Here is a 23,360-nt window from a genome sequence, read left to right on the forward strand (position 1 = left end):
GGAAGAATAAAACTTCAGGTTAAAAACTACAGGAAATATGGTAAAAGTCGGGAATGAGCAATAATATGAAAGCAAGTGAAATTGACAATGAACATGAAAGAGAATCCAAAAGTCTGCAATGGCCATATCAACAGTGAAGCAGGTTGTCAGAAGAGTGGCGAAGCTGAGTAATGACCAAGATAGAAAACTGTTGGTGCAGATAGAAAGCGTGACTCAACTCCTAAATGAGTGTTTTGCTTTGGTGTTTTCAAGGAAGAAAACTTTTACAAAGAAATTGCTGTTAGACTAGATACTCGGAGAGTTAGAAGCCAATTGAAAGATCTTATGTGGAAACGTCACAAGCTGAATTAATCCTAGGTTGCTGAATGCAGTAGGGATTAAAATAATGGAGGTGTTGGCCACCATTTTCCGGAACTAGCTAGATAAAGGATTGAAAGGAGCATTGAAAGTTTGCAAATATTACACAGTTGTTCGGAACATTGAAGAAAGTTAAACTGGACAATTATAGGCTAATTAATTTAGTTTGATTAAATGAAAATTATGTTTGACTGACTTGATTTTTTAAATAACAAATGGATGGGAGAGTGTAGTTAATATGTATGTGATCTTTAAAAGTTGTTTCATAAGCCAATATATAATAGGAATATTAGAAAAATTAAAGCCAAGAATTAATGGAACAGTAACAGGAATTGGTTTGTGATGAATCATTGTTTTGTATACTAAAGGAGGTATTATGAGAAATTTCCCAAGGCTCTGCATGGTGATGCAATTTTGATATTCAATAGTGATTTGACCTCTGTGGGCTAAAGGACACAACTCTGAAAAGTGTTATGGATTGCTGCAAGGTTTGGAAATGTAACCTGTTAAGAAAATAATTTTCCCAGGGCTGAAATGGCTAACACAAGCGGGCACAGTTTTAAGGTGCTTGGAAGTAGGTTCAGAGGAGATGTCAGGGGTGAGGTTTTTATGCAGAGTGGTGAGTGGAGTGTGCTGCCAGTGACAGTGGTGGAGGTAGATACACTAGGGTCTTTTAAGAGACTCTTGGATGGGTACATGGAGCTTGGAAAGATGGAGGGCTATGGGTAACCTAGGTACAAACGTAATTTCTAAAGTAAGTACATGTTCGGCATTGTGGGCCAAAGAGCCGTATTGTGCTGTAGGTTTTCTATGTTTCTTTAAAGATAGGCTAGTAGAATGGCTTTAGAAGTAATAGATAAAAGATATAGAAATCTATCTGTTATTTTCATAGCCATACAAAAATAGGAGCATGAGCCATGTACAAAGCCTGCACTGTCTTTCAATGCAGTCATGGCTGACCCTCCATCCCAGTTTGGCTCTCTCCTTAGAACTTTTTATGGTTTTAGCATATAAAAATGTATTAATTTCATTTTCCACAGTCCTCTTGGTAAAAAGAAAAATGATCCTCTGGTTCAGGACCTTCCATATCAATTCTGTATCCTAAGACTACAAACTCTGGTATGAGCTGTAGCATCCGCCACAATCCCCACAGTAAGTTGAATCAATTCTAGCTAGTCAAGCCCTACTAGAATTTTGAATATTTCAATGAGATCTCGTCTCATTGATCTAAACGCTAGTGAATGCAGATCTATTTGACCCCCTCTCTCCTTGTATGATAATCATACTGTCTCAGTAATCAATCCTATGAACCTTCATTGCATTCAAAGGCAGTTGTGTTCTTCTTTAGGTAATACATTTTTCTTTAGAATAACTAAATAGTGTAAAAAGATGGAGTCGTGGTATTACTCGTGCACAAAATTTTTGAAAGGACGGGACAATTTAACTGAACAGTTATTAAAGCTCTTAGCATTCTGACAGGAAATGCAGAGGCCAGAAAAGAAAATGATTCATGTATTCATCAATAATTTTCTCCCATAAAGAGTATTGTGTCTATTTCTGAGCAACACACTTTAAGAAAAACAAAATACTTTGGAGAGACTACTGAGAAGTGGTTTCAGGTTGAGCATCTGTGGTTATGTGGATAGGCAAGAAAAGTTGCTGCTGTGCGTGGAATGGGCTGCCGGCGGTGGTGGTGGAGGTGGAAACGATAGGGTCTTTTAAGAGACTTCTGGATAGGTACATGGAGCTTAGAAAAATTGAGGGCTATGGGTAAGCCTAGGTAGTTCTAAGGTAAGGACATGTTCGGCACAGCTTTGTGGGCTGAAGGGCCTGTATTGTGCTGTAGGGTTTCTATGTTTCTGTGTTGCTTTCCTTAAAGCAGAGCTAGATACTGTTTAAATTCATGTAAGAATTAAGTGGAGTAAATTAGAATAAAATACTTAAAATGTCTGACAACACAAGGGTATAGATTCAAGAAATTGGCAAAGAAGTAAGAGGAAACACAAAAAAATTGGTTAGTATATGGGAATTCAACAGAACTTTTTCCAAAGAGATGTAAATAATCACTTGAAGGATTAAAAAAAAGATCAAGATTGTAAGGAAAGAAATTGGACTAGCCAGTTCTGACACAAATAGGAAAGGCTGGTTATCTGAAATTTAGTACTGATATATACGAATATCGTAATTATCTTCCTGCAACATGAACTTTTTTTTTCCCTATAGCTGCTACTTGACCTACTGCACTTGCAGTATTTTCTTTTATTTCAGATTTTCAGCATCTGCAGTGATCCACATCTCACAGTTCCAACATGTTTTATTTCTTCTTTCTTTTGTTCTCAATCAGCTCCTATTTCCCTCTCCTCCAGAGAGCAGTGCTTAGTTCAACAAGCATTCACCACCTTCACTTTGGTGGTATCAATTGCATTTTGTATCAGCAAGGTTTTCTTGGTCTCCACCCTTTCACAGACATTCTTTGTTTTCTCCACCCCTTTTGACTGTAACTACAACACACCTGTTTGCTCACATTTCCAGTTCCTATGACAGGTCACTTGACTGAAATGATAACTGTTTGAATAGCCTGTCAATGAGGGAATAGTACATCAATACAAGTAGAATTGTTTATCCTTGTGCAATGGCTAAGCTTTCTTTATGCATGGCTTGCCACTCCTGCTCCATATATGTCAACTTGACTTTAACTGGCCAATTTCTTTTAAAAAAAAGTCTGCTATAACTGAAGTTTTCATCTATCTTTTTATGTTCTGGTCAAACTTTTTAATTGTTTTGTATCAGTAGTAGAATGTAATTGGCACGAAAAGTTTATATACTTTCTAATATTCTCGATTTTGGTAAGTATATGACTGATGTGGGTATACTTGATGTGGTTCTACTTGTCAAAAATATGCAGCAAAGTAACTGAAAGGTCTAAACAAGTGTATATTTCAAGGAATGGTATCTATACATCAATATCACATATTATGAAATCTAATGGAAACAATTCATTATGTTGTGATGCTATGTTTTTGGCAATATCTCCCCAAATATATTTATTTATTGGCTGCATATATGTACACCAGACATGTGCTCAGTTTTGAGTTCAGACAAGTTTTGCAGGGTTATATGGCAAGAGACTAAGCAATCTTAATGCAATATACTAGGTTATACAACACACATAATCCATAATAGTACATTTTAAGATACATATATAAGTAAAGATGAATGTATAATTCTATAACACTAACTCCAATTGTTTACACATGTTGTTATATATAGGAGAAAAGTGTTTCTCGAAGGGCAAATATAGAGGAATTCAATTTTTACTCTTTCCTCAGTTGATAAACACGTAATACTGATGTACACCTCCATTACTTTTGACGACTTTTATATAACGTGTAAACTTGTCACAACATATATACTGTATCCAATATGTCATAGTATTGATACTTGCAAAAGCACTTCATTAACTAATATTGCGTCTTGGCAAGGAACTGAACAGAAATAAGCACACTTTAATTGATTATCATACTATGAAACTTCACTATGAAATAAAATATAGGAATGTTACTTTCACCATAAGGCATCTCTGTGCACTTATCACAACATCACAGTGAATATGCTAAAGATTATTTTGTTTCCCCTGTTGAAACCACTCAGCAACCACACTAGTACCGACTTAAATAGAGTGTGATTTTTGCCTACTCTTTTTTTTTCTGGCAGCTAACTGGTCTAAAGCAGCTCATTTGTCACATCTTACAATGTACAAATTATAATATCCAAACGGCACAAAAGAATAATTTAATCTAGGGCACAGAAAATAACTTTTTCTACAGTCACCGAGGTTAGTACGCTGCAGCTTAGTGTAACATTTATGTGGCGTGATTTTGGGGGCATTTACTATCTTCTAATCAGAAAATAAACTGGCAAAGGACTTCCTCAAATTACGAATTGTTTCAGCCTTTGCTTCATCTTCATTTAAATTCGATCGAAATAGCGATGATTCTGTGAAGTTGAATGCATTGGTCAAAGACTGTGATTTACTGCAAAAACAAAACAAAAATAAATACATTTAATTATATTTTCAAGATTGGAAGCTATTATATTCTTGATAAACATTCATTCATGCAATATCAGCTCATTATAAAGAAATAACATTTCAATAAATAGATCTCGTTCTGTAAATTCCACTTTCTTTTCATTAAGAATTAGCAATTTAAACATATTTCTGTTTTGTTATGATACATTGATATACGGTAGTTAATTGGTAATCACAAAAGCTATTGCTGCAAATTCTGTGAATTCTTTATGATCAATTAACATTTTGTGGATGAGATTTGTTCTGGCCCTGACATAATGGGATACACCGGTATGTCCAAGCACTGTGCAGTACCTTGGTTATAAGTTTTGAGTCAGTTTCAACTTGAAACTTGCCATTGTGAAATCCACTTGATGAGTATGTGGAGGATCCACAAAGGCCAAAGCCTCTTCCTATTTCTTACTTTCTTATGTTTGTATTTGTGGGTACATTAGTGGTATGCACAGGTGGCTGACCACTGCCAGGAAATCCTAGGTAATTTGTTTTAGAAAAAGGCATGTTGAGTTTAAAACTTGCAAAATATAAAAAGCTGGCAAAACATTATATATTGTAAAACAAGCAACAAACACACTCTCACTCTCACTCTCACTCTCACTCTCACACTCACCTGGAGGAATTCAGCAGGCCAGGCAGCATCTATGGAAAAGAGTACAGTCTACCTTTCAGGCCGAGACTCTTCATTAGGATCCTGATGAAGGGTCTCGACCCAAAACTTGACTGTACTCTTTTCCATAGCTGTTGCCTGGTCTTCTGAGTTCCTCCAGCATTGTGTGTGTGTTGCTTGGATTTTCAGCATCTGCAGATTTTCTCTTGTTTGATATTGTAAAATATGCAGCGTTGATCTGCCTGAAATTTACCATTAACCCAAAAATTAATTTGGTTCTGGTTAATTGCACAGCATATTACATTTACAGCTCTTTACCTTGGAAGAAATGTTGCTTGACCTGCTAAATATTTCTGTTAAAGTTTTAGGGAACGCTGCACTTGATCTATCTGCCGCTTTTAATCAGAAGCCCTGATCCTAAACTCACCTAAATAAACATCTTAGTTAGCTGTTACTCTACTATTTTACTACTTTACTTCACCTGCTTCCTAACTATGGCTCATAACCGATTTAGACAATGTGTTGCTTTTTCCCCCTTAGAATAGTAGGAGATCCATATTTTAGATAACAAAATGAAAATATTGCAAGTAAACCAAGTGGAGAAAAGAGGTTGAAGGAAAACAAGTGAAGGGAAATGTGAGAGAGGAGAATAAATGGGGGAAAAAAATTACCAGCAATAGCAAAGGTAACAAAAAGGACAGACAAAGGAAAAGCAAGTTGGTGTGACCATGATTGACTTGGGGAAAAAAAGAGAAACATTGTCTGATTTCTATATAAATTATACGATTATATACCTGTATATAGTTAAGTGACAATAAACTTGATAAGACTAATGAAATAAGGGAATACAGAGGAGAGAGAGAGAGAGAGAGAAATGGCAGAAAAAATCAGATAAATGGAAGGGAGAACAGATCTTGCAACCTCTACATATTTTTTATTATGTATTTAAAAATTTCAAATCTAATAAAGGAGTAAGAAGACATCCTGTTTGAATATTTTGTATGTTTTAATTGTTTGAAATTCTAAATGTATGCTGGTATCCCAAAGCCTTGTCCAGTATGTTTTTTTTATTACTGTTTACTACTTCATGTTCACAGTAGCAATTTTATACTTTTAATTAAAGTGACCAAATTAGTAATGTCTTACTTTAATTGGGGATGGGGCTGTGGCTGTTGCTGAGGAGTCTTTGGTTGTGATCTTAACGGAGGCTGTGCTTGCATCTTTTGTTCAGGCTGCCTCTTTAATGGTTGACTTTGCGGTCTCTGGCTTTGCAAAGCAGTCTGTGGTTGCTGTGTTGCTTGGCTCGGTTGCCTTTGTAGCAGAGGTGGGGGGCCAGTGGGACGCACACCTCCTTGCAGACGTGGCCCCTCACGAGAAGCATGCTGTTGCTGCAGTTGACCTTGGCACTGTGGATGTGGTCCTTGGGGTTGTATTGGGCCCCCTATGTTCAGCACAAGAAATACTAAATAATGTTACATAGGTAGGAACTCCTCATACTTTGAAATCCAGCACTTCACTATCAGAAAATGAAAGGAAGGTATTTGTATGCCATATGGTAGCCCTCAAAAGAAATTTTTATGAAATTACACTACTGCGATCGTTCACTGTTTTAGAGTAATGGCTCCATTTAAACAAAGTTACAATTATAGGCAGTGACTCAGATCATTTTCTCAAACTACTATAATGCTTATAAATATGTTACACAGGAGTAATTGTACTTTTTGTTACAAGTACAGTACATGAGAGGAATAGGTCTCGCAAAACATTAACGCTAGAAAAATCCAAGGGAGACAAAAACATCAAGGTAACAGTAAGCAATTGTGTAGGTGTCACAAGAAAAATGATGATTAAGATTATATAACTAAGGGAGATCTCTTACACTAACAAAACATGGAGACTCATCTACATAATGTCACTACCTAAAGGCATTATTAAGATCTACTTTTATGAAGTAAAGTGTAAATTTTGAAGGTGTATTGGTAAGAATGCAGGAAAAATACAACTGATGCAATTGTAGAGTTTAGCTACTATGTTTTTGAATTACATCCATGCACCAGTTGTTGGATAAAAATTTTTCATTGTGTAAACTGCCCAAAACATTAATTTGCATTGAGAGGGTAGCTATTAAAACATGAATTTAATTTTAAATTTAAATTAGGGCTGAGAAACCTTTAATAATATGTAAAAATATAGTCAATGAACCACACCAAAATGTAATTAATTCATGAATCTGCAAGCAATTCTGTGGTTTTGTTACGACAAAGAAGAAAGATTTGAAGATGGGGATTCTTGCTTTAAGATACTTGTTGGTTTGATTTTGGAAATGTGAGAAATATTACTAGATCTTCTCTAAAGACAATGAAGAATATTCTCTTTATGTTTTCCTCTCAACTGTTGAGTAATTTTGTCCCTTCTTTCTTATTCCCTTGCATGGGAGGGTAGTTAGCTTACTAGTTCTCTGGCTTCTAATTCTTTGGAGAAGTACTTGAAGGTGTGTAGGAGTGATTCAAGAAGACTCGCCCTCCAACCCTTCTCTTGATTTTCCTGTTTCTCCATGTGGGAAGTGCATGACATTGATTACTTCAGTTGCCTTCCGTAATTTGTTTTTAAAAATTCAAATAATAATGTAAGATATAGTCATATGCAGGCAACACAAATCTTTAAAATTATCATTTCAGTGCACAAGCTAGTGCTGGATTTAAATAAATAAACAATATTCCTCTTATAATGTACAAATAGTTATTCTGCAGATCTCTTCAAAATTAAATTTGATGTTTAAAACAGTACATTTTTCATTGCATTCAAATTTCAGTTGGATTTGATTGAACCAAATTTGATTGAGCATTTCAACAGAGCATTTGGTTTACTTACAGATGAACATAATTTCACAAAAAAATTGATAGCAAAGATTAACAGCGTAAGAGTTTTACACCATATTTCAGTATGTCAGGGCACATAAAAATACAGCTTTAATTCCATTTCTCACACAATAATGGCTGCAAGGGTAAGTAGGGACTGTAAGCATAAACTAATTATAAGGTAAGGAATAATTGTAATGTCAATACAATTCACTTCTATGAAAAATAGGTAGAGGCAAATCTTATGTATAATTGACTCAAAGAACTGTGTATGTCCTATCAATTTTTTTCAGATATGTCAATAGATTGAACTTCCCATTTATGGCATGATCTGAATCAAATTTTAACACTGGGACTTAATTAGGCATTTTTTGTATCAGTGAGGCACCAACAACCAGTTTGGTTATTGGGTCATCCATCGCAAACTTCAGTTATACTTGAGGTCCAAGGCTACCTGTCATAGAAGTTGTTGGTATTTTAAAATTTTTGATTCATAACCAAGAGTTAGCACAAGGAAGTGATATTACTTCAGTTAGTACGTCATTGCATTGCTTCTGAAATTGTTTGTGTAGGAAGCAGTTTGTGCTTAGATGATAATTATGTATTATAACAAGACTGTGTAAAAATTATATCAGGAAGACTCAACTAACTTTTGTGTTTTTATTGCACATCAAGCTGTACAAATGTGTAGCCACATTATGTAAAATACTGCAGTAAAACCTGAGCATTTTCTTAAATGAAATACAGTTATAATAAAAAAAAAGAGACTTTTACAAACAACTCAACACATTATCTTTTGACCTCAACTGTAACATTAGACTTTGCATATAGCATGCTTGCATGCAGATCCAAATGCATTTTTATTAGGAATGTTTATTTCTGACTGTGTAATTCAGTGTCCTCCAAGAATTAAAATATTAAACCATTTTTATTTCTTTTAGCCACAACACTGTACTTTATCTCAACAAATGTCTCTCCTAAATCAATGCACAAGGTCAACCATATCTACTTAAAATGTTTAGGACAAATGTAGAATTACATGCAAATGGTTATAACTTGAGTTCAGAAGCACATTTAAGTTCTAACAAAGGGTAAGAGACCTCTTAAAAAATCAATAATAACAGGTTATCCCTTAGTCACACACTATCTTTTTATGACATTTTTGGGTAGAAGTCAGTTTTGGGAAAACATGATGCTGGTAAGGTGCCTCACTAACTGGAATCTGAATTTCAGCAAATTGTTAGTAAGTTCCTCAAAATGTTCTGTCCACTCATTCTGGTAATGGTAGCCCAAAATTTGCCATGAGAGAACAATGAATTGCCTATCACCATACAGGATATTTGAAATCTAAGTGAACATGAAAAACTACTATGGGTTTCCTACTCAAGCACCTGAAAAAAATTGAGAAAGAGATGGCATGGGGGATGAAAATGAATTTAAATTTCAAATGGTGAATTCAACCGTATAGAATTTTCTGAGAAAGGCTAGAAGTTCCAAATGGCATTCTCACTATTTCCTTACACAGTATCAGAAAGCTCACGACATTCACTTCTAAATATGCAGATATGGAAGTCCCAAATATTCTTATGACTGTTTACTGGGTGTTGTCAACCAGTACCAACTGTTTCCAGTTGCTCAGAACTTAGATTAGTGAATCAACCAGATGAATTCTGCTATTTCAATGGAACAGAATAGGTATGAGGAAGAAAAGTTTGATCTTAACCGAAGCAATTTAAATGTTTTTAATAGTTTTGTATTAGTTTATTTCAGTCCTTTCATTTAAAAGATACTAATTTTATAATTATAAAAATTTGTAATAGTTTATCATTGAATTTTTAAAAATCTGTTTTGGATATGTTTCATAAATATTCAATCAGCTTAAAAGCTTTCTAAGCTAAGGGTATATGTTAGCCTGCTGTTAAAGTTTTTGATGTTTCTGTGGGCAGGGTTTGTTTAGGCTGTCCTAAGTGACGATGTTTATATTAAGAAGGTTTTGCACCAGACGGGCTTTGATGACCACATTGGAGCTCACTAGCTGAGGATGTTGCTGCTGGAATATTTGCTGAAGACAATTGTGGATTTGATAATTAGGAGAGTGAAAATTGTGAATGGCTCACCAGAAAATTCTGGATATTGTCAAATCAGTCACAGAAAGAAAAAAGAGAGGGAAAGAAAGATGGGACTGAAAATATGTTAAAAAAACACCATCAAATGGAGAAAGTAAAACAGTTCTATCATAGTTCTCCAATAATAATTAATACTTGAAAGAATGATACTCTGTTCTTGTGATGGTTAGACTATAAATGACCTGATGTTCTGAGCTGAGTTGACAAAGAGTATAGCAACGTCATGTCCCTTAATGCATTTGTTCTGGAAGATACATAATAAGCCACCCTTTATGATCTTAATTGACAAACGTGTGTTCATCCTTGCTTCAGCCTTTACCTGAATTTTCATGACATCTGTGCATAAATAATAGAGCTCTATTGATTGTGCAGTTATTTTGGTAGCAATTGCAGGCCTTTATATAAAGTATTCTACAAGGAAAACAGCATGCCAATTGTCATCATAACAGATGTGTACATGGGGCTCAACCCTGGCAAAAAAAATTGGAATGAGTTGCCCATTATGCTGCTGACAATAGCATTTCCAGTCTAAAATAATCTCAGAACTAATAAACATTACCTCAACCCCCTCACACAGATCCTGCTTTCTGTTTCTAAAAGCCAGTTCTTTCAAATGTCATTAGTCCAAATTTTTATTTCTGCTTCTTGCTCCATAGATGCTTCCTAACCCATTGAATATTTTTGTATCCTCCTTATCATTTTTTACAAACAAGAGTCATATTTACACAATTCTGTAAATATGGGAATATAAACATAATAGTGTTGGAATAGCTAATGAGTAATAACTTCAAAGAGCTTTCTTTCAGGGTGCAGCATAATAAAAGATACATCAACATGATGCAAAACACAACAATTTTGCCAAAATAGACTTTTGAAAAATATCCAATGGTTTCATCTGTTTTAGTCCTCTAGGATACTAAATATCTATGGTTCGGAATTTGATAGTCTACATAAAACTTACAATTAACAAAGCTAAAGAAATACTATTATTCCTTAAGTCCTATTGGATTGTTTCACTTGAATAGAAACATTTACAATTTCAGACGGAAAATAATTATCTCAAGTATTGAGGATAAGCAACAGAGAATAATAAAATGAAAGTTTAGATCTGTTTTGTGTGAGTATTTATATTACAATGAAATATTTAATGTTCATTGATGGACAAAAAGCCATGTGTCCAATCTGGTATTACAGCAAGTGTGGGTTCAGCCTATGAAGGGGTATAAAACTTTATTTGTTTTCCTGCAGTACTGAAACATTCCTCTTGTCTTAGTTATGAGAGCATACAAGGGATATTGATGTAAAAGATATAAACTATTACTAAATTAAAACACTTCACAAGTACTTTATTGTCTGTTCAGCACTTTGTGAAGATAGGTGCCGCAATGAAAGTCTTCACTTCTTTAGAATTCATTTGCTGTAAAGTAATAATGTTTGACCTTTTGGTTAACTTTTGCTACTTGCTGTAAAGCACGAAACTGACATTAAGTAAGCTTTAGACATATTAGTGTAATCAAACCTGTTAAATTAGAATCAGTTTAAGTAATACAATTCTGGAGCTTTGTAATTGTAAATACAAAGTGTTGTACTTTCTTCAAATAATTCAGATGATCCCAACCCCAGTGAAATCCACTAGCTGCCTTCCTTTGTATCTATTGTCTGTAGTGTGTTTAAATAAAGCAAGTTAAAAAGATCATTTTCATACTTGAAGCACAGAACCATATTTGCAGCACTGCATTTTGGATGCATGAGATGTGCACCTGTTGTGCCCCCCATTTCCTAACCATTTAAATGTGTGTGCAATTCTTCATCTCCAGTAGTATTCCATTCGATATCTCCATGTGCTCTCTTCTGGCTGGGGAACGTAAACATTCCTTTACATATCCTAGCAGTGAAATTGATCATAATATTATCACTTTTCCATAACCAAGAAGCTTAAGGTGTTTACAGAGCCTGTATTATCCCCTTCACAAAAGCAACTAGATAGCAGTAGACCTGAATAATGCATCAGTTGGTTTGGTGTATATTGAGTGCTCATGGTGGGAATTGAAGTTGGGGAGGGAGGTTATGGTGTACCAAATTACCATTGTTCACAGTAGAGTTGTCATCAAAGACAGTAAAGGAACAAAGTGGAGTGACTGTTGAAGTATTGAAAGATGTTGAGGCGGTTTGAAGGGAAGTATTGGTCCATATCTAAAAGGGAGTTATGTTTGTGTATATATGAGTTTACCTTTTTAATGTAAGGTAGTTAAATGTTTATTGTATAGAGGGTGGGGTTTTTATATACCTAATTATATTGTTAATATAGAGGAATAAACTTCGTATATTCTTTTGTTTTACATTTTTTTTCTGTGAGGGCTTGCTTACAAAGAGATTGGAATTTTTTGCAAAGGATGTTTTGGATTTTTAGCATGGAGGTTTAGAGTGTTTTTGATGTGTCATGGAAATTTGCCTAGAACTTCATGTCCAGGTCATTGGTGCCTAATGCTCTGTATGTTGGTGTGAACTCATTGCATGTTGTCTCCAAAATACATTACATACAAGAGCTTCTGTTTCTTTATGAATAAGTGCTTCAGTACAGAAATAAGTTAATCTGTACCCCATCATATATGAACATAGTTTGTCTTGCCTTCAAAGTATTTCAAATGTAGGCAGTTCATTCTGCCCCCCTCTATTTTTGAAGTTAATATTAATGAAGCAATAACTTGAGATGAAAATGACTGCTTTTTCATAATTGCCACCCTTTTCAACTTTGTAATGCTATATATCTTGCTGATATGACATCTACAGCAGTTATACATACTAAAATTATTGTGTTGTTATTGCATTTACTTGAGTACGATCTGTGAAAAATAAATGTACTATCATTTATTAACATTTCAATTTCAAAGTAGACTAAATAATTAGATTAAGATCTGCACAGATTTCAAAAATCTGTAAGACTGTACCCAATCCATCTTTTGCATAGAATTTTTTAGCCATCTTGCCATAATTTTGATGCTATCTTTAAAAATATTGTTAAAAGATAAGGGTATTGCATATCTTAATATTAATTTTAAAAAAATAGTTGGCTTCTAAAGTTTTAGTGATACTAATCAATATATCATACTTATTGAGAAATGTAAGATATTACATGTGGTATTAGAATTTGCTAATAAAACCCACAGTGTATTTCACTCCTGAGCAGGGTTTACATATTTTTTGGTTCATCAGCTCTCTTTAATTTTTACATAATTTGCATATTCCAGCCTCCCAGTTGTTCCTCCATATTTGACAATTTAAAGTTTTACATCCATTGATAGTTTAAATAAAGATTCATTAAATTTTCCTAATAAGTCAAACCTAAGCTATTTGTAACCTGATGATCTGAAACAAGGCATGATTTGATTAGCATGCAGACACGAGGAAATCTGCAGATGCTGGAAATTCAAGCAACACATACAAAAATGCTGGTGAATGCAGCAGGCCAGGCAGCATCTATAGGAAGAGGTACAGTCGACGTTTCGGGCCGGGACCCTTCGTCAGGACTAACTGAAAGAAGAGATAGTAAGAGATTTGAAAGTGGGAGGGGGAGGGGGAGATCCGAAATGATAGGAGAAGACAGGGAGGGGCAGATCTAAGAACTGGAAAGTTGATTGGCAAAGGGATACCAGGCTGAGAAAGGAGAGGATCATGGGACGGGAAGCCTGGGTAGAAAGAAAAATGGGGAGGGGAGCCCGAAGGGTGGAGAGCAGGCAAGGTGTTATAGTGAGAGGGACAGAGAGAGAAAAAGGAGAGAGAGAAAAAAGTGGGGGGGGGGGGGAATATGTATATAAAAAAATAAATAAACAAATAAGGGATTGGAGCACCAGGCCATCATCTCCCACACCATCACCAACTTTATCAACTCAGGGGATCTCCCATCTGCTTCTACCAACCTTACAGTTCCCGCACCCCACACTTCCTGTTTCTACCTCCTACCCAAGGTCCACAAACCTGCCTGCCCAGGTAGACCCATTGTCTCAGCTTGCTCCTGCCCCACCAAACTTACTTCTGCATACCTCAACACTGTTTTATCCCCCCTTGTTCAATCCCTTCCCACCTATGTTCATGACACTTCTCACGTTCTGGATCCTTTCAATGATTTTAAGTTCCCTGGCCCCCACTGCTTTATTTTTACCATAGATGTTCAGCCCCTATATACCTCCATCCCCCACCAGGAAGGTCTCAAAGCTCTCCACTTCTTTTTGGATTCCAGACCTAACCAGTTCCCCTCTACTACCATTCTCCTCCATCTAGCGGAATTAGTCCTTACTCTTAACAATTTCTTCTTTGGCTCCTCCCACTTCCTCCAAACTAAAGGTGTTGCCATGGGCACCCGTATGGGTCCCAGCTATGCCTGCCTTTTCATTGGCTTTGTGGAACAATCTATGTTCCAAGCCTATATTGGTATCTGTCCCCCTCTTTTCCTTCGCTACATCGACGACTGCATTGGCGCTGCTTCCTGCACACATGCTGAGCTTGTTGACTTCATTAACTTTGCCTCCAACTTTCATCCTGCCCTCAAGTTTACCTGGTCCATTTTCGACACCTCTCTCCCCTTTCTTGATCTTTCTGTCTCTATCTCTGGAGGCAGCTTATCTACTGATGTCTACTATAAGCCTACGGACTCTCATAGCTACCTGGACTATTCCTCTTCCCGCCCTGTCTCTTGCAAAAATGCCATCCCCTTCTCGCAATTCCTCCGTCTCCGCCGCATCTGCTCTCAGGATGAGGCTTTTCATTCCAGGACGAAGGAGATGTCTTCCTTTTTTAAAGAAAGAGGCTTCCCTTCCTCCACCATCAACTCTGCTCTCAAATGCACCTCTCCCATTTCACGCACATCTGCTCTCACCCCATCCTTCCGCCACCCCACAAGGAATAGGATTCCCCTTGTCCTAACCTACCACCCCACCAGCCTCTGGGTCCAACATATAATTCTCTATAACTTCCGGAACCTCCAACAGGATCCCACCACCAAGCACATCTTCCCCTCACACCCCCGCAGGGATTGCTCCCTATGCGACTCTCTTGTCCATTCGTTCCCCCCATCCCTTCCCACCGATCTCTCTCCCGGCACATCCTTGTAAGCGGAACAAGTTCTACACATGCCCTTACACCTCCTCCCTCACCACCATTCAGGGCCCCAGACAGTCCTTCCAGGTGAGTTGACACTTCACTTGTGAGTTGGCTGGGGTGATATACTGAGTCCGGTGTGTCCTGGTGCGGCCTTCTATATATTGGCGAGACCCAACGCAGGCTGGGAGACCGTTTCGCTGAACACCTATGCTCTCTCCGCCAGAGAAAGCAAGATCTCCCAGTGACCACACATTTTAATCCCACGTCCCATTCCCCTTCTGATATGTCTATCCACGGCTTCCTCTACTGTCAAGATGAAGCCACACTCAGGTTGGAGGAAAAACACCTTATATTCCGTCTTGGCAGCCTCCAACCTGATGGCATGAATATTGACTTCTCTAACTTCCGTTAATGCCCCTCCTCCCCTTCACACCCCATCCCTTATTTGTTTATTTAATTTCTTAAAATATATTTTTCATATTCCCCCCCTTTTTTCTCCCTTTGTCCATCTTACTATAACTGGTGTCATTATACACCAGTCATTGAAAGTGGGCATGCAGGTACAGCAGGCAGTGAAAAAGGCGAATGGTATGCTGGCATTTATAGCGAGAGGATTCGAGTACAGGAGCAGGGACGTACTACTGCAGTTGTACAAGGCCTTGGTGAGACCACACCTGGAGTATTGTGTGCAGTTTTGGTCCCCTAATCTGAGGAAAGACATCTTTGCCATAGAGGGAGTACAAAGAAGGTTCACCAGATTGATTCCTGGGATGGCGGGACTTTCATATGAAGAAAGACTGGATGAATTGGGCTTGTACTCGTTGGAATTTAGAAGATTGAGGGGGGATCTGATTGAAACGTATAAGATCCTAAAGGGGTTGGACAGGCTAGATGCAGGAAGATTGTTCCCGATGTTGTGGAAGTCCAGAACGAGGGGTCACAGTTTGAGGATAGAGGGGAAGCCTTTTAGGACCGAGATTAGGAAAAACTTCTTCACACAGAGAGTGGTGAATCTGTGGAATTCTCTGCCACAGGAAACTGTTGAGGCCAGTTCATTGGCTATATTTAAGAGGGAGTTAGATATGGCCCTTGTGGCTACAGGGGTCAGGGGGTATGGAGGGAAGGTTGGGGCGGGGTTCTGAGTTGGATGATCAGCCATGATCATAATAAATGGCGGTGCAGGCTCGAAGGGCCGAATGGCCTACTCCTGCACCTATTTTCTATGTTTCTATGTTTCCTTGCCTGCTCTCCACCCTCTGGGCTCCCCTCCCCACTTCTCTTTCTCCCCAGTCTTCCCATCCCATGACCCTCTTGCTTCCCAGCCTGGTATCCCTTTTGCCACTCAACTTTCCAGCTCTTAGATCCACCCCTCCCCTCCTGTCTTCTCCTATCATTTCCGATCTCCCCCTCCCCCTCCCACTTTCAACTTTCTTACTATCTCTTCTTTCAGTTAGTCCTGACAAAGGGTCCTGGCCCGAAACGTCGACTGTACTTCTTCCTATAGATGCTGCCTGGCCTGCTGTGTTCACCAGCATTTTTTGTGTGTGTTGCATGATTTGATTAGCATTACTCATTTGCCCTTTCAACTGAGAAATTAGATAAAGTTGTTTAAAAGCTATAAAACTGCTCAAAGGATAAAGTTCTACTGGTTATTAGAAGGCTTAAAAAGTATAGTTTTAAAGAGTAATTTTAAATATATTTCAATTTTATTCTTGTTACAGTCTAACCTGATCATCAGGAGCATCAGCATTAAATGAATTGTTAACTTTTTAAATTAAAAAAAACATCCCAAGGCACATCAGAACAACAAAAAGATTTCTTATTCAACATCTGCTTTTTATATGTGGCTTGATCAGAAGCCAGTGAAAGTTAGAGAGTAAAAGGGTAATGACTGAGCAGGATTTGGTTTGAACTAAAAGGAGTAGATTGTTGGATGAGGTCAAGTGTACAGAGGGTAAAATGTGGGAGTCTAGCATGAAGCTAGTTGGAAGGTTGTGGCAATAGATCAACTGAAATAGCTTAGATGGGTGATTTCACCAACATAGAAATATCTGGTCTGACTGATGACACTATTATCTTCAAGTCTGGTGTGACACCAAACTTGTAAGCAGACTGGTTCAGCCTCAGTAGCCAAAGAGAGCAATGAACTTCCGTTTGGGGCCAAGTCAATGGCTCCAGTCTTCCCTCTTTTTCATTTGCAAGTAGTTTGTATTAAGATAGTATGGATCTTCATAAACAGTCCTGATAACTTAGAGATAGTGGAAGAGTTGAAAGAAGTGATGGTGCTGAGGAGTTGTGTTTTGTCAAAGTACATATGGAAACTCAGATTGTGTTTACAGCATTGCTTTACTACTGCATACTCAATGTTATTTAATTTTCTCAAAAATGTAGATGATCTCTTTTGCTGTCTTGTATGATGGTGTAACTAAACACAGCGATTTTATTAATTAAACTGTCATCACTTGCTTTGGCTTAATTTTATAGTTGCATTGTTCAGAAAATTAAATTCTCTGCCTTTTGGTACCGATTTAAAAAGTACCATGAATACAAACATCCATAATCAATAAATGTTCATCTCAGAAAGTGTCCAGTGTGTACTGCAATAGTTAACTACAACTCGGAGACAGATGCATATTCATTGCAGTAAATGCCCCCTAGACTACACCCCTAGATAAGCCGGAGTTGATTTGCACATGATTGTTGATTCATATAGCCAAGTAGCGTGCCAATAAGATTCCAAAATAAATAGTGTCCACTTGTCTGAGAAAGTCAAGGATGCCTAGCTCTGTGGAATTGTCTCTCACCAAAGAGCTATGATTTTCAGGACAAGAAGAGGAGAGTCACAATAGGCAACAACAACAACAAAAGAATCAATTCAATACAATATTACATAAAACTTATCCAAGGTTACTATTCTATGCAATGCCTCTTTTGAGCTGTTGGTGTCATCCTTTGCTCAAAATAAATCGCGAAAATAAATCAGATTCTGTAAAGCATCCCCAAATTAAACTGATTCATTGAAATAAAATTCAAAGTTACAGGATTGATAGATGGGGTTACCTTGCTTATTTCAGAAACTGAGAAAAATATGGATGAAAAATAATGTTCCAGTTGCACAAAAGTAAATGTTAGAATTAACTCAAAATTGACAATATAAAGTTTAAACCGTTTAACTAACTGTTGCCTGTTCCATTTAATTCCCATGCATAACAACAAGTAGCACGAGGTAAAAGCAAGGGATTAATTCTGAAACCATTCACCTCACAACATAAAATGCTTGGAAACACTATATCTAGCTATTGAATGAAGTACAGCAGCAATGGACTCCGTATAGGCACAATTGTGTGTATGGGTTACAACACCATGTCTCAAACTGCAGTCCCAAGGTCACAAAATGTACAATAAAACGTAACTATTAATTACGAGCACAAACATTGACAAATAAACATCAGACAGTACAGTTGACACTGCATAGAAAAACACAGTCCAGGTCAGCACTGAAACACTGCCAAAAATTGCACAGGATTTTTTTTCTCTTTTAGCTAAAAATCACCATCCTCTTATTTTTTTTAGGAAGCCTGGACTTGTTTTGGTCCTACTGCAACGCCATTACAGTCGAGAATATACTGTAAACAACCTTGTGGTGGAGGTCGCTGCTGAGGAAATGAGCCGGGCTGAGTCTGTGCCTCCTTCAAACCTCCACTCTGCAAAAGAAAGATTGAAACCAAAATCACTCACGTTTTGCATTGGTGGAATTAATCAGGGGTGCTGATGTCCTAGCAATAACACTGAAAGCACAAAAATATGAGACTCATCGCCCTACCTGGCTAAGGATAACTTACTTCGGATATAATTACCATATTGAAGTACTCAGTGATATTGATTTAAATGTAAGAGACCTGATCTAAATATATTGTGTCTATATTTGTGTTTATATCCACTTGTCCCCAGCTGCAGCTTGTTTTTTTAAAAAATCTACATTAAGCATTCTTTTGTAGATGGGGACATCATTAGCAAAATATATTGCTTACTCTCACCTATAATTGCCCAGCATCTCTATTCTCTGTACTAGGCATATGTATCCTTTCACTCTTTTATCGAACCCTCATTATCCCCTGTCATCCAAGCTCCCTGGGCTTGTTGTCTTGCCTTTCATCCTAATGGGAATATGTTGAAAAGGGTGGAAGTACTCAGTATGTCAGGAAGTATCTGCAGATAAAGAAACAGTTTCAAGTCTGGCACCTTCTGATGAAGGGACCTGGACTTGAATCTCCAATTGTTTCTCTTTTCTAACCTGCTGAGTGTTTCCAGGATTTTCTGCTTTCATTTGGTATATAGTGCTATCTGGTATGCTATATATTGGCACTTATTGATAAATAATTTGCTCATTGGTGTTCATCCTGAATTTTGCTGTGGCTACTTGGTTCCAGAATTCATTACTGTGTTGATTCAAACATGGAACTTTCACTATTCCATTTTTGAATAATTTCCATGTGTCATTTCAGACCTACCTGCAAGCAGCTGCTTCATGTTCACATTTATCTCATCATCTTGAAATCAGCCTTACTCAAATCAGGATCTTAATTTGCAGTCCAGCCTTATCCTTTTCTATAACTAACTTGAAATGTATGGAGTTATGGTTGCCACATCCAAAACGTTCTCCCACTGACAGTCTAACCACTTGACATGATGCATTCCCTAAGACTAGGTGACAAAATTATGAAGGGCACTGATGGAGTGGACAGTAAAAAAATCTTTCTCCTGCGCTGTGATGTCTAAAACCATAGGGCAAAGCTTTAAGTTAACATCATACAACACAACATGAGCCCTTTTGGTCCACCTCATCTGTACCAACTATTGCAATCCTATTTCTCTGCAGTAGGCCCATATCCCTTTGTACCTTTCCTATCTGAGTACCCATCCAAATACCTCTTCGTCGCTGTGATTGTTTCCACTTTAAACATTGCAATTGGGATTTGACATACAAATTCTATCCAAAGAGTGGATGAAATCTTAAATGCACAGTCTAAGAAGGTGGTGGTGAGAAGACTCACAACCTTGTTTAAAAGAAGTATTTACTGCTCATTTATTTTTTATTATTATTATTCTTTTTGTATTTGCAGTTTGTTGCCTTTTGCACATTGGTTGCTGTCTAACCTGTCGGTGTAGTCTTTTATTGATTCTTTCGTGCTTCTTGTACTTATTGTGAATGCCAATGAGAAAATTGTTCTCGAAATTGTATATGGTGATATATATGTACTTTGATAATAAATTTACTTTGTACTCTGAGCACTTTGAAATCTTTGGCTTTGAAGGCTGTTGGCTGAATGTTGGGAGATGTGATTATTATAGGTAAGTACTTGATGTCCTACGTTGATATAGTGAGTTGATGTGCCTATCTACTTGCTAGTACAGTGGCACAGCTGGTACTGCCTCAGGGCTCCAACGACTTGGGCTCAGTCCTAACCTCTACCACTGTCTGTGTGGAGCTTGCATGTTCTCCTGTGACTGCATTAGGTGCCTCTGGTGCTTGGTGTTCTTCCCTCATCCCAATGACATGTCATTTGGTAGAAAAATTGACTACTGTAAATTTTACATCTCTATGAAAATAGGTGGTTGAATCTGAACAAATTGATGGAAAAGAGAATAGTTTATAAAGAAAATTAACAGGAAAATGTGATTGTTGTGACAGCTGGCATAGCCTTAATGGGCCAAAATGCCAACTTCTATATTGTAAGGAAATACAGAATATGAACTACACTATGAGTGGTTAACCAGCAAAATAGGTCTTAATTAAACTGTTTCTAATTTAAATGGCAAAGCACTTTTGCCCATGTTTACACATGTAGGTAGCTGTGGTTTCCAGAGGATATTTCTTGTGATGGCAGAAGATGTCAGTGCCACTGATAGGTTCATTGCTCTGGATTTCCAGCACTTGCAGAATCTCTTGTGGATTGAATTGAATTGACTTTATTTCTTGGATCCTTCTTGTTACGTCTCTGTTTGAATGTGCAATATGCAAATTATAGTAATTTGTAATAAATAGCAGTACAGTAAGGTATACAACAGAACAGTCAGTATAGCTTAGAAATATAATTGTGTCAGCGTGAATTAATCAGTCTGATGGTCCGATGGGAGAAGCTATCCCGGAGCCTGTTGGTCTTCGCTTTAATGCTGTGGTACTGTTTCCCGGATGGTAGCAGCTGGAAGAGTTTGTGGTTGGAGTGACTCAGGTTCCCAATGATCCCTCATGCCCTTTTTATGCACCTGTTGCTGTAAATGTTCTGAATAGTGGGAAGTTCACATCCACAGATGCACTAGGCTGTCCGCACCACTCTCTGCAGAGTATTGCGATGGAGTGAAGTGCAGATCTCATACCAGGCAGTGATACAGCCAGTCAGGATATTCTCAATTGTGCCCCTGTAGAAAGTCCTTAGAATTTGGGGACTCATGCCGAACTTCTTCGACCATCTGAGACGAAAGAGGCGCTGTAGTGCTTTTCTCACCACACAGCTGGTATGTAGAGACCAAGTGAGATCCTTACTGATGTGCATACCGAGGAACTTGAAGCTGTTCACCCTCTCAACCCCAGATCTATTGTTGTCAATGTGTTACTGATAGGCTTTTTTCATAGACAACATAGCTGCTGTAGGTTCATAGTACATTTATTATCAAAGTATGTATACATTATACAACTTTGAGATTCATCTCCTTACAGGCAGCCACAAAAATTAGAAACCCAAAAGCACCCATTAAAAAGGCAGTCAAACACCCAATGTGCAGAGTGGACAAAAAAACCAAATTGTGCAAACAGTAAAAGTAAGCAAATTGAAACTGGAATTGTGAGATATTTTATACAATTGTGTGAATACTGTAATGGAAAATTAATTGTTATTGTATATGCCATGTAAAATATATTTGCTATAACTGGAATCTAGGATCAGATTCCATATTTGTATACACATTTAAAAGAAAATAGGAATTGAACACCAGAGGACTAGTACCAGGATGATACTGTTTCTGACTGTTTGATACTGATAACAAAAGGGAATTAGGTTACATGAAAACTCTAAGCTTAATTATGGATGTCTAGTTGTATACCATCAGCAGGTAATACTGCCATATGAATGTTGCTTAATGAGTTAGGTTGCCATATACTGTCCTTTAAATAAGTGTTGCCAGTAAAAAAACAAAAAAAGCCCCTTGCATAACTTTTTTGAATGTTGCTTACCTGTGGTTGCTGTGTAGCAGTAGGTCTCTGAGGTGATGGAATAGGTGTTCTTGGTATTAATAGATTCATTTTGCCTAAAACTAGTTCAGTTACAAGTTCTCTGTCTTCGGCCTGGTGTTCTCCAATCAGTGGCATTGTGCAGTCCATGACCTGTAAAAGAGTGCAAATGTGCACTAGTGAGAAATTGTGTCATACCATCATGTATCCTTGTGAAAGAATGTAAATGTTTTCAAATATTCCATTATTTAATTTACTATGGGGTGGCACGGTAGCATGGTGGTCAGCACAATGCTTTACAGTTCCAGAGACCCAGGTTCAATTCCTGTCACTGCCTGCAAGGAGTTTGTACATTCGCACAGTGACTGCATGGGTTTCCTCTGCTCCGGTTTCCTCCCAAAGTCCATAGATGTACCGGTTGGTAGGTTAATTGACCTGTGATAAGGCTAGGATTAAATTGGGGGATTGCTGGGTGGAGCAGCTCGAAGGGCCAGAAGGGCTTATTCCATGCTGTATCTCAACAAGTAAACAATAAATAATTAATTAATCAAAGACTTCTCTGATAGATAACAAAGCTTGACCAACCAGTCCATAGTCCAATTGTTCACATTTACATTTTCACTTGATGTGTAATTTTGTATTGGTAACACCATTCTATGCTGTTTGCAAATTGTTATGCACCTATTCCATTGTCCTTCAAGAGCTCTACACATTTTATGCTTCAGACTAGTTCCACCAAGTAATTAATTTTCTCCACCCATCAATCTACCTCAGCCATCAATTAACCTTCTTCATGCAAATATTAATTATGAACCTAAAAAGAAGTCACCATGGTCAATAGAATATTTAATCACTTTTAATTTGTACTGGCCTCTTTTTGAAAGGCATTTCTCACACATATATTTTCTGTTTGTAAATTGGATTGGTCAGAGTTGTTCAATACCTTTACCTTAAATTACTCAATGAAGTTATTCAACATTCTTGCTGGCATTGGATTTCC

The 23,360-nt window shown here is 37.4% G+C and overlaps 2 protein-coding genes across 4 annotated transcripts in view; one reads left to right on the forward strand and one right to left on the reverse strand.

Annotated features, from left to right (window-relative positions):
• The window catches only part of LOC134356916 (metalloproteinase inhibitor 3-like), a 154,516-nt gene that overhangs the window by 35,493 nt on the left and 95,663 nt on the right, over positions 1 to 23,360 (forward strand). For 2 of the 3 annotated variants that reach the window (XM_063068164.1, XM_063068166.1), the window contains exon 1: positions 18,851 to 19,022. The exons of the other annotated variant lie outside the window; for it this stretch is intronic. The gene's annotated coding sequence lies outside the window, so the exon portion shown is untranslated. Of the gene's footprint in view, positions 1 to 18,850; positions 19,023 to 23,360 lie in introns of those variants that run through there. 3 annotated transcript variants of the gene reach the window in all.
• syn2b (synapsin IIb) overlaps positions 2,382 to 23,360 on the reverse strand; it is a 405,945-nt gene continuing 384,966 nt past the window's right edge. The window contains exons 10-13 of the mRNA XM_063068158.1: positions 22,364 to 22,513; positions 18,770 to 18,836; positions 6,198 to 6,492; positions 2,382 to 4,391 (exon numbers count right to left, since the gene is read on the reverse strand). Of these exons, the coding sequence (XP_062924228.1) occupies positions 4,256 to 4,391; positions 6,198 to 6,492; positions 18,770 to 18,836; positions 22,364 to 22,513 (648 nt within the window). The 3' untranslated portion in view covers positions 2,382 to 4,255. The remainder of the gene's footprint in view (positions 4,392 to 6,197; positions 6,493 to 18,769; positions 18,837 to 22,363; positions 22,514 to 23,360) is intronic.

Source organism: Mobula hypostoma, chromosome 15, assembly GCF_963921235.1.
Source record: "Mobula hypostoma chromosome 15, sMobHyp1.1, whole genome shotgun sequence".
NCBI classification, from domain to species: Eukaryota; Metazoa; Chordata; class Chondrichthyes; order Myliobatiformes; family Myliobatidae; genus Mobula; species Mobula hypostoma.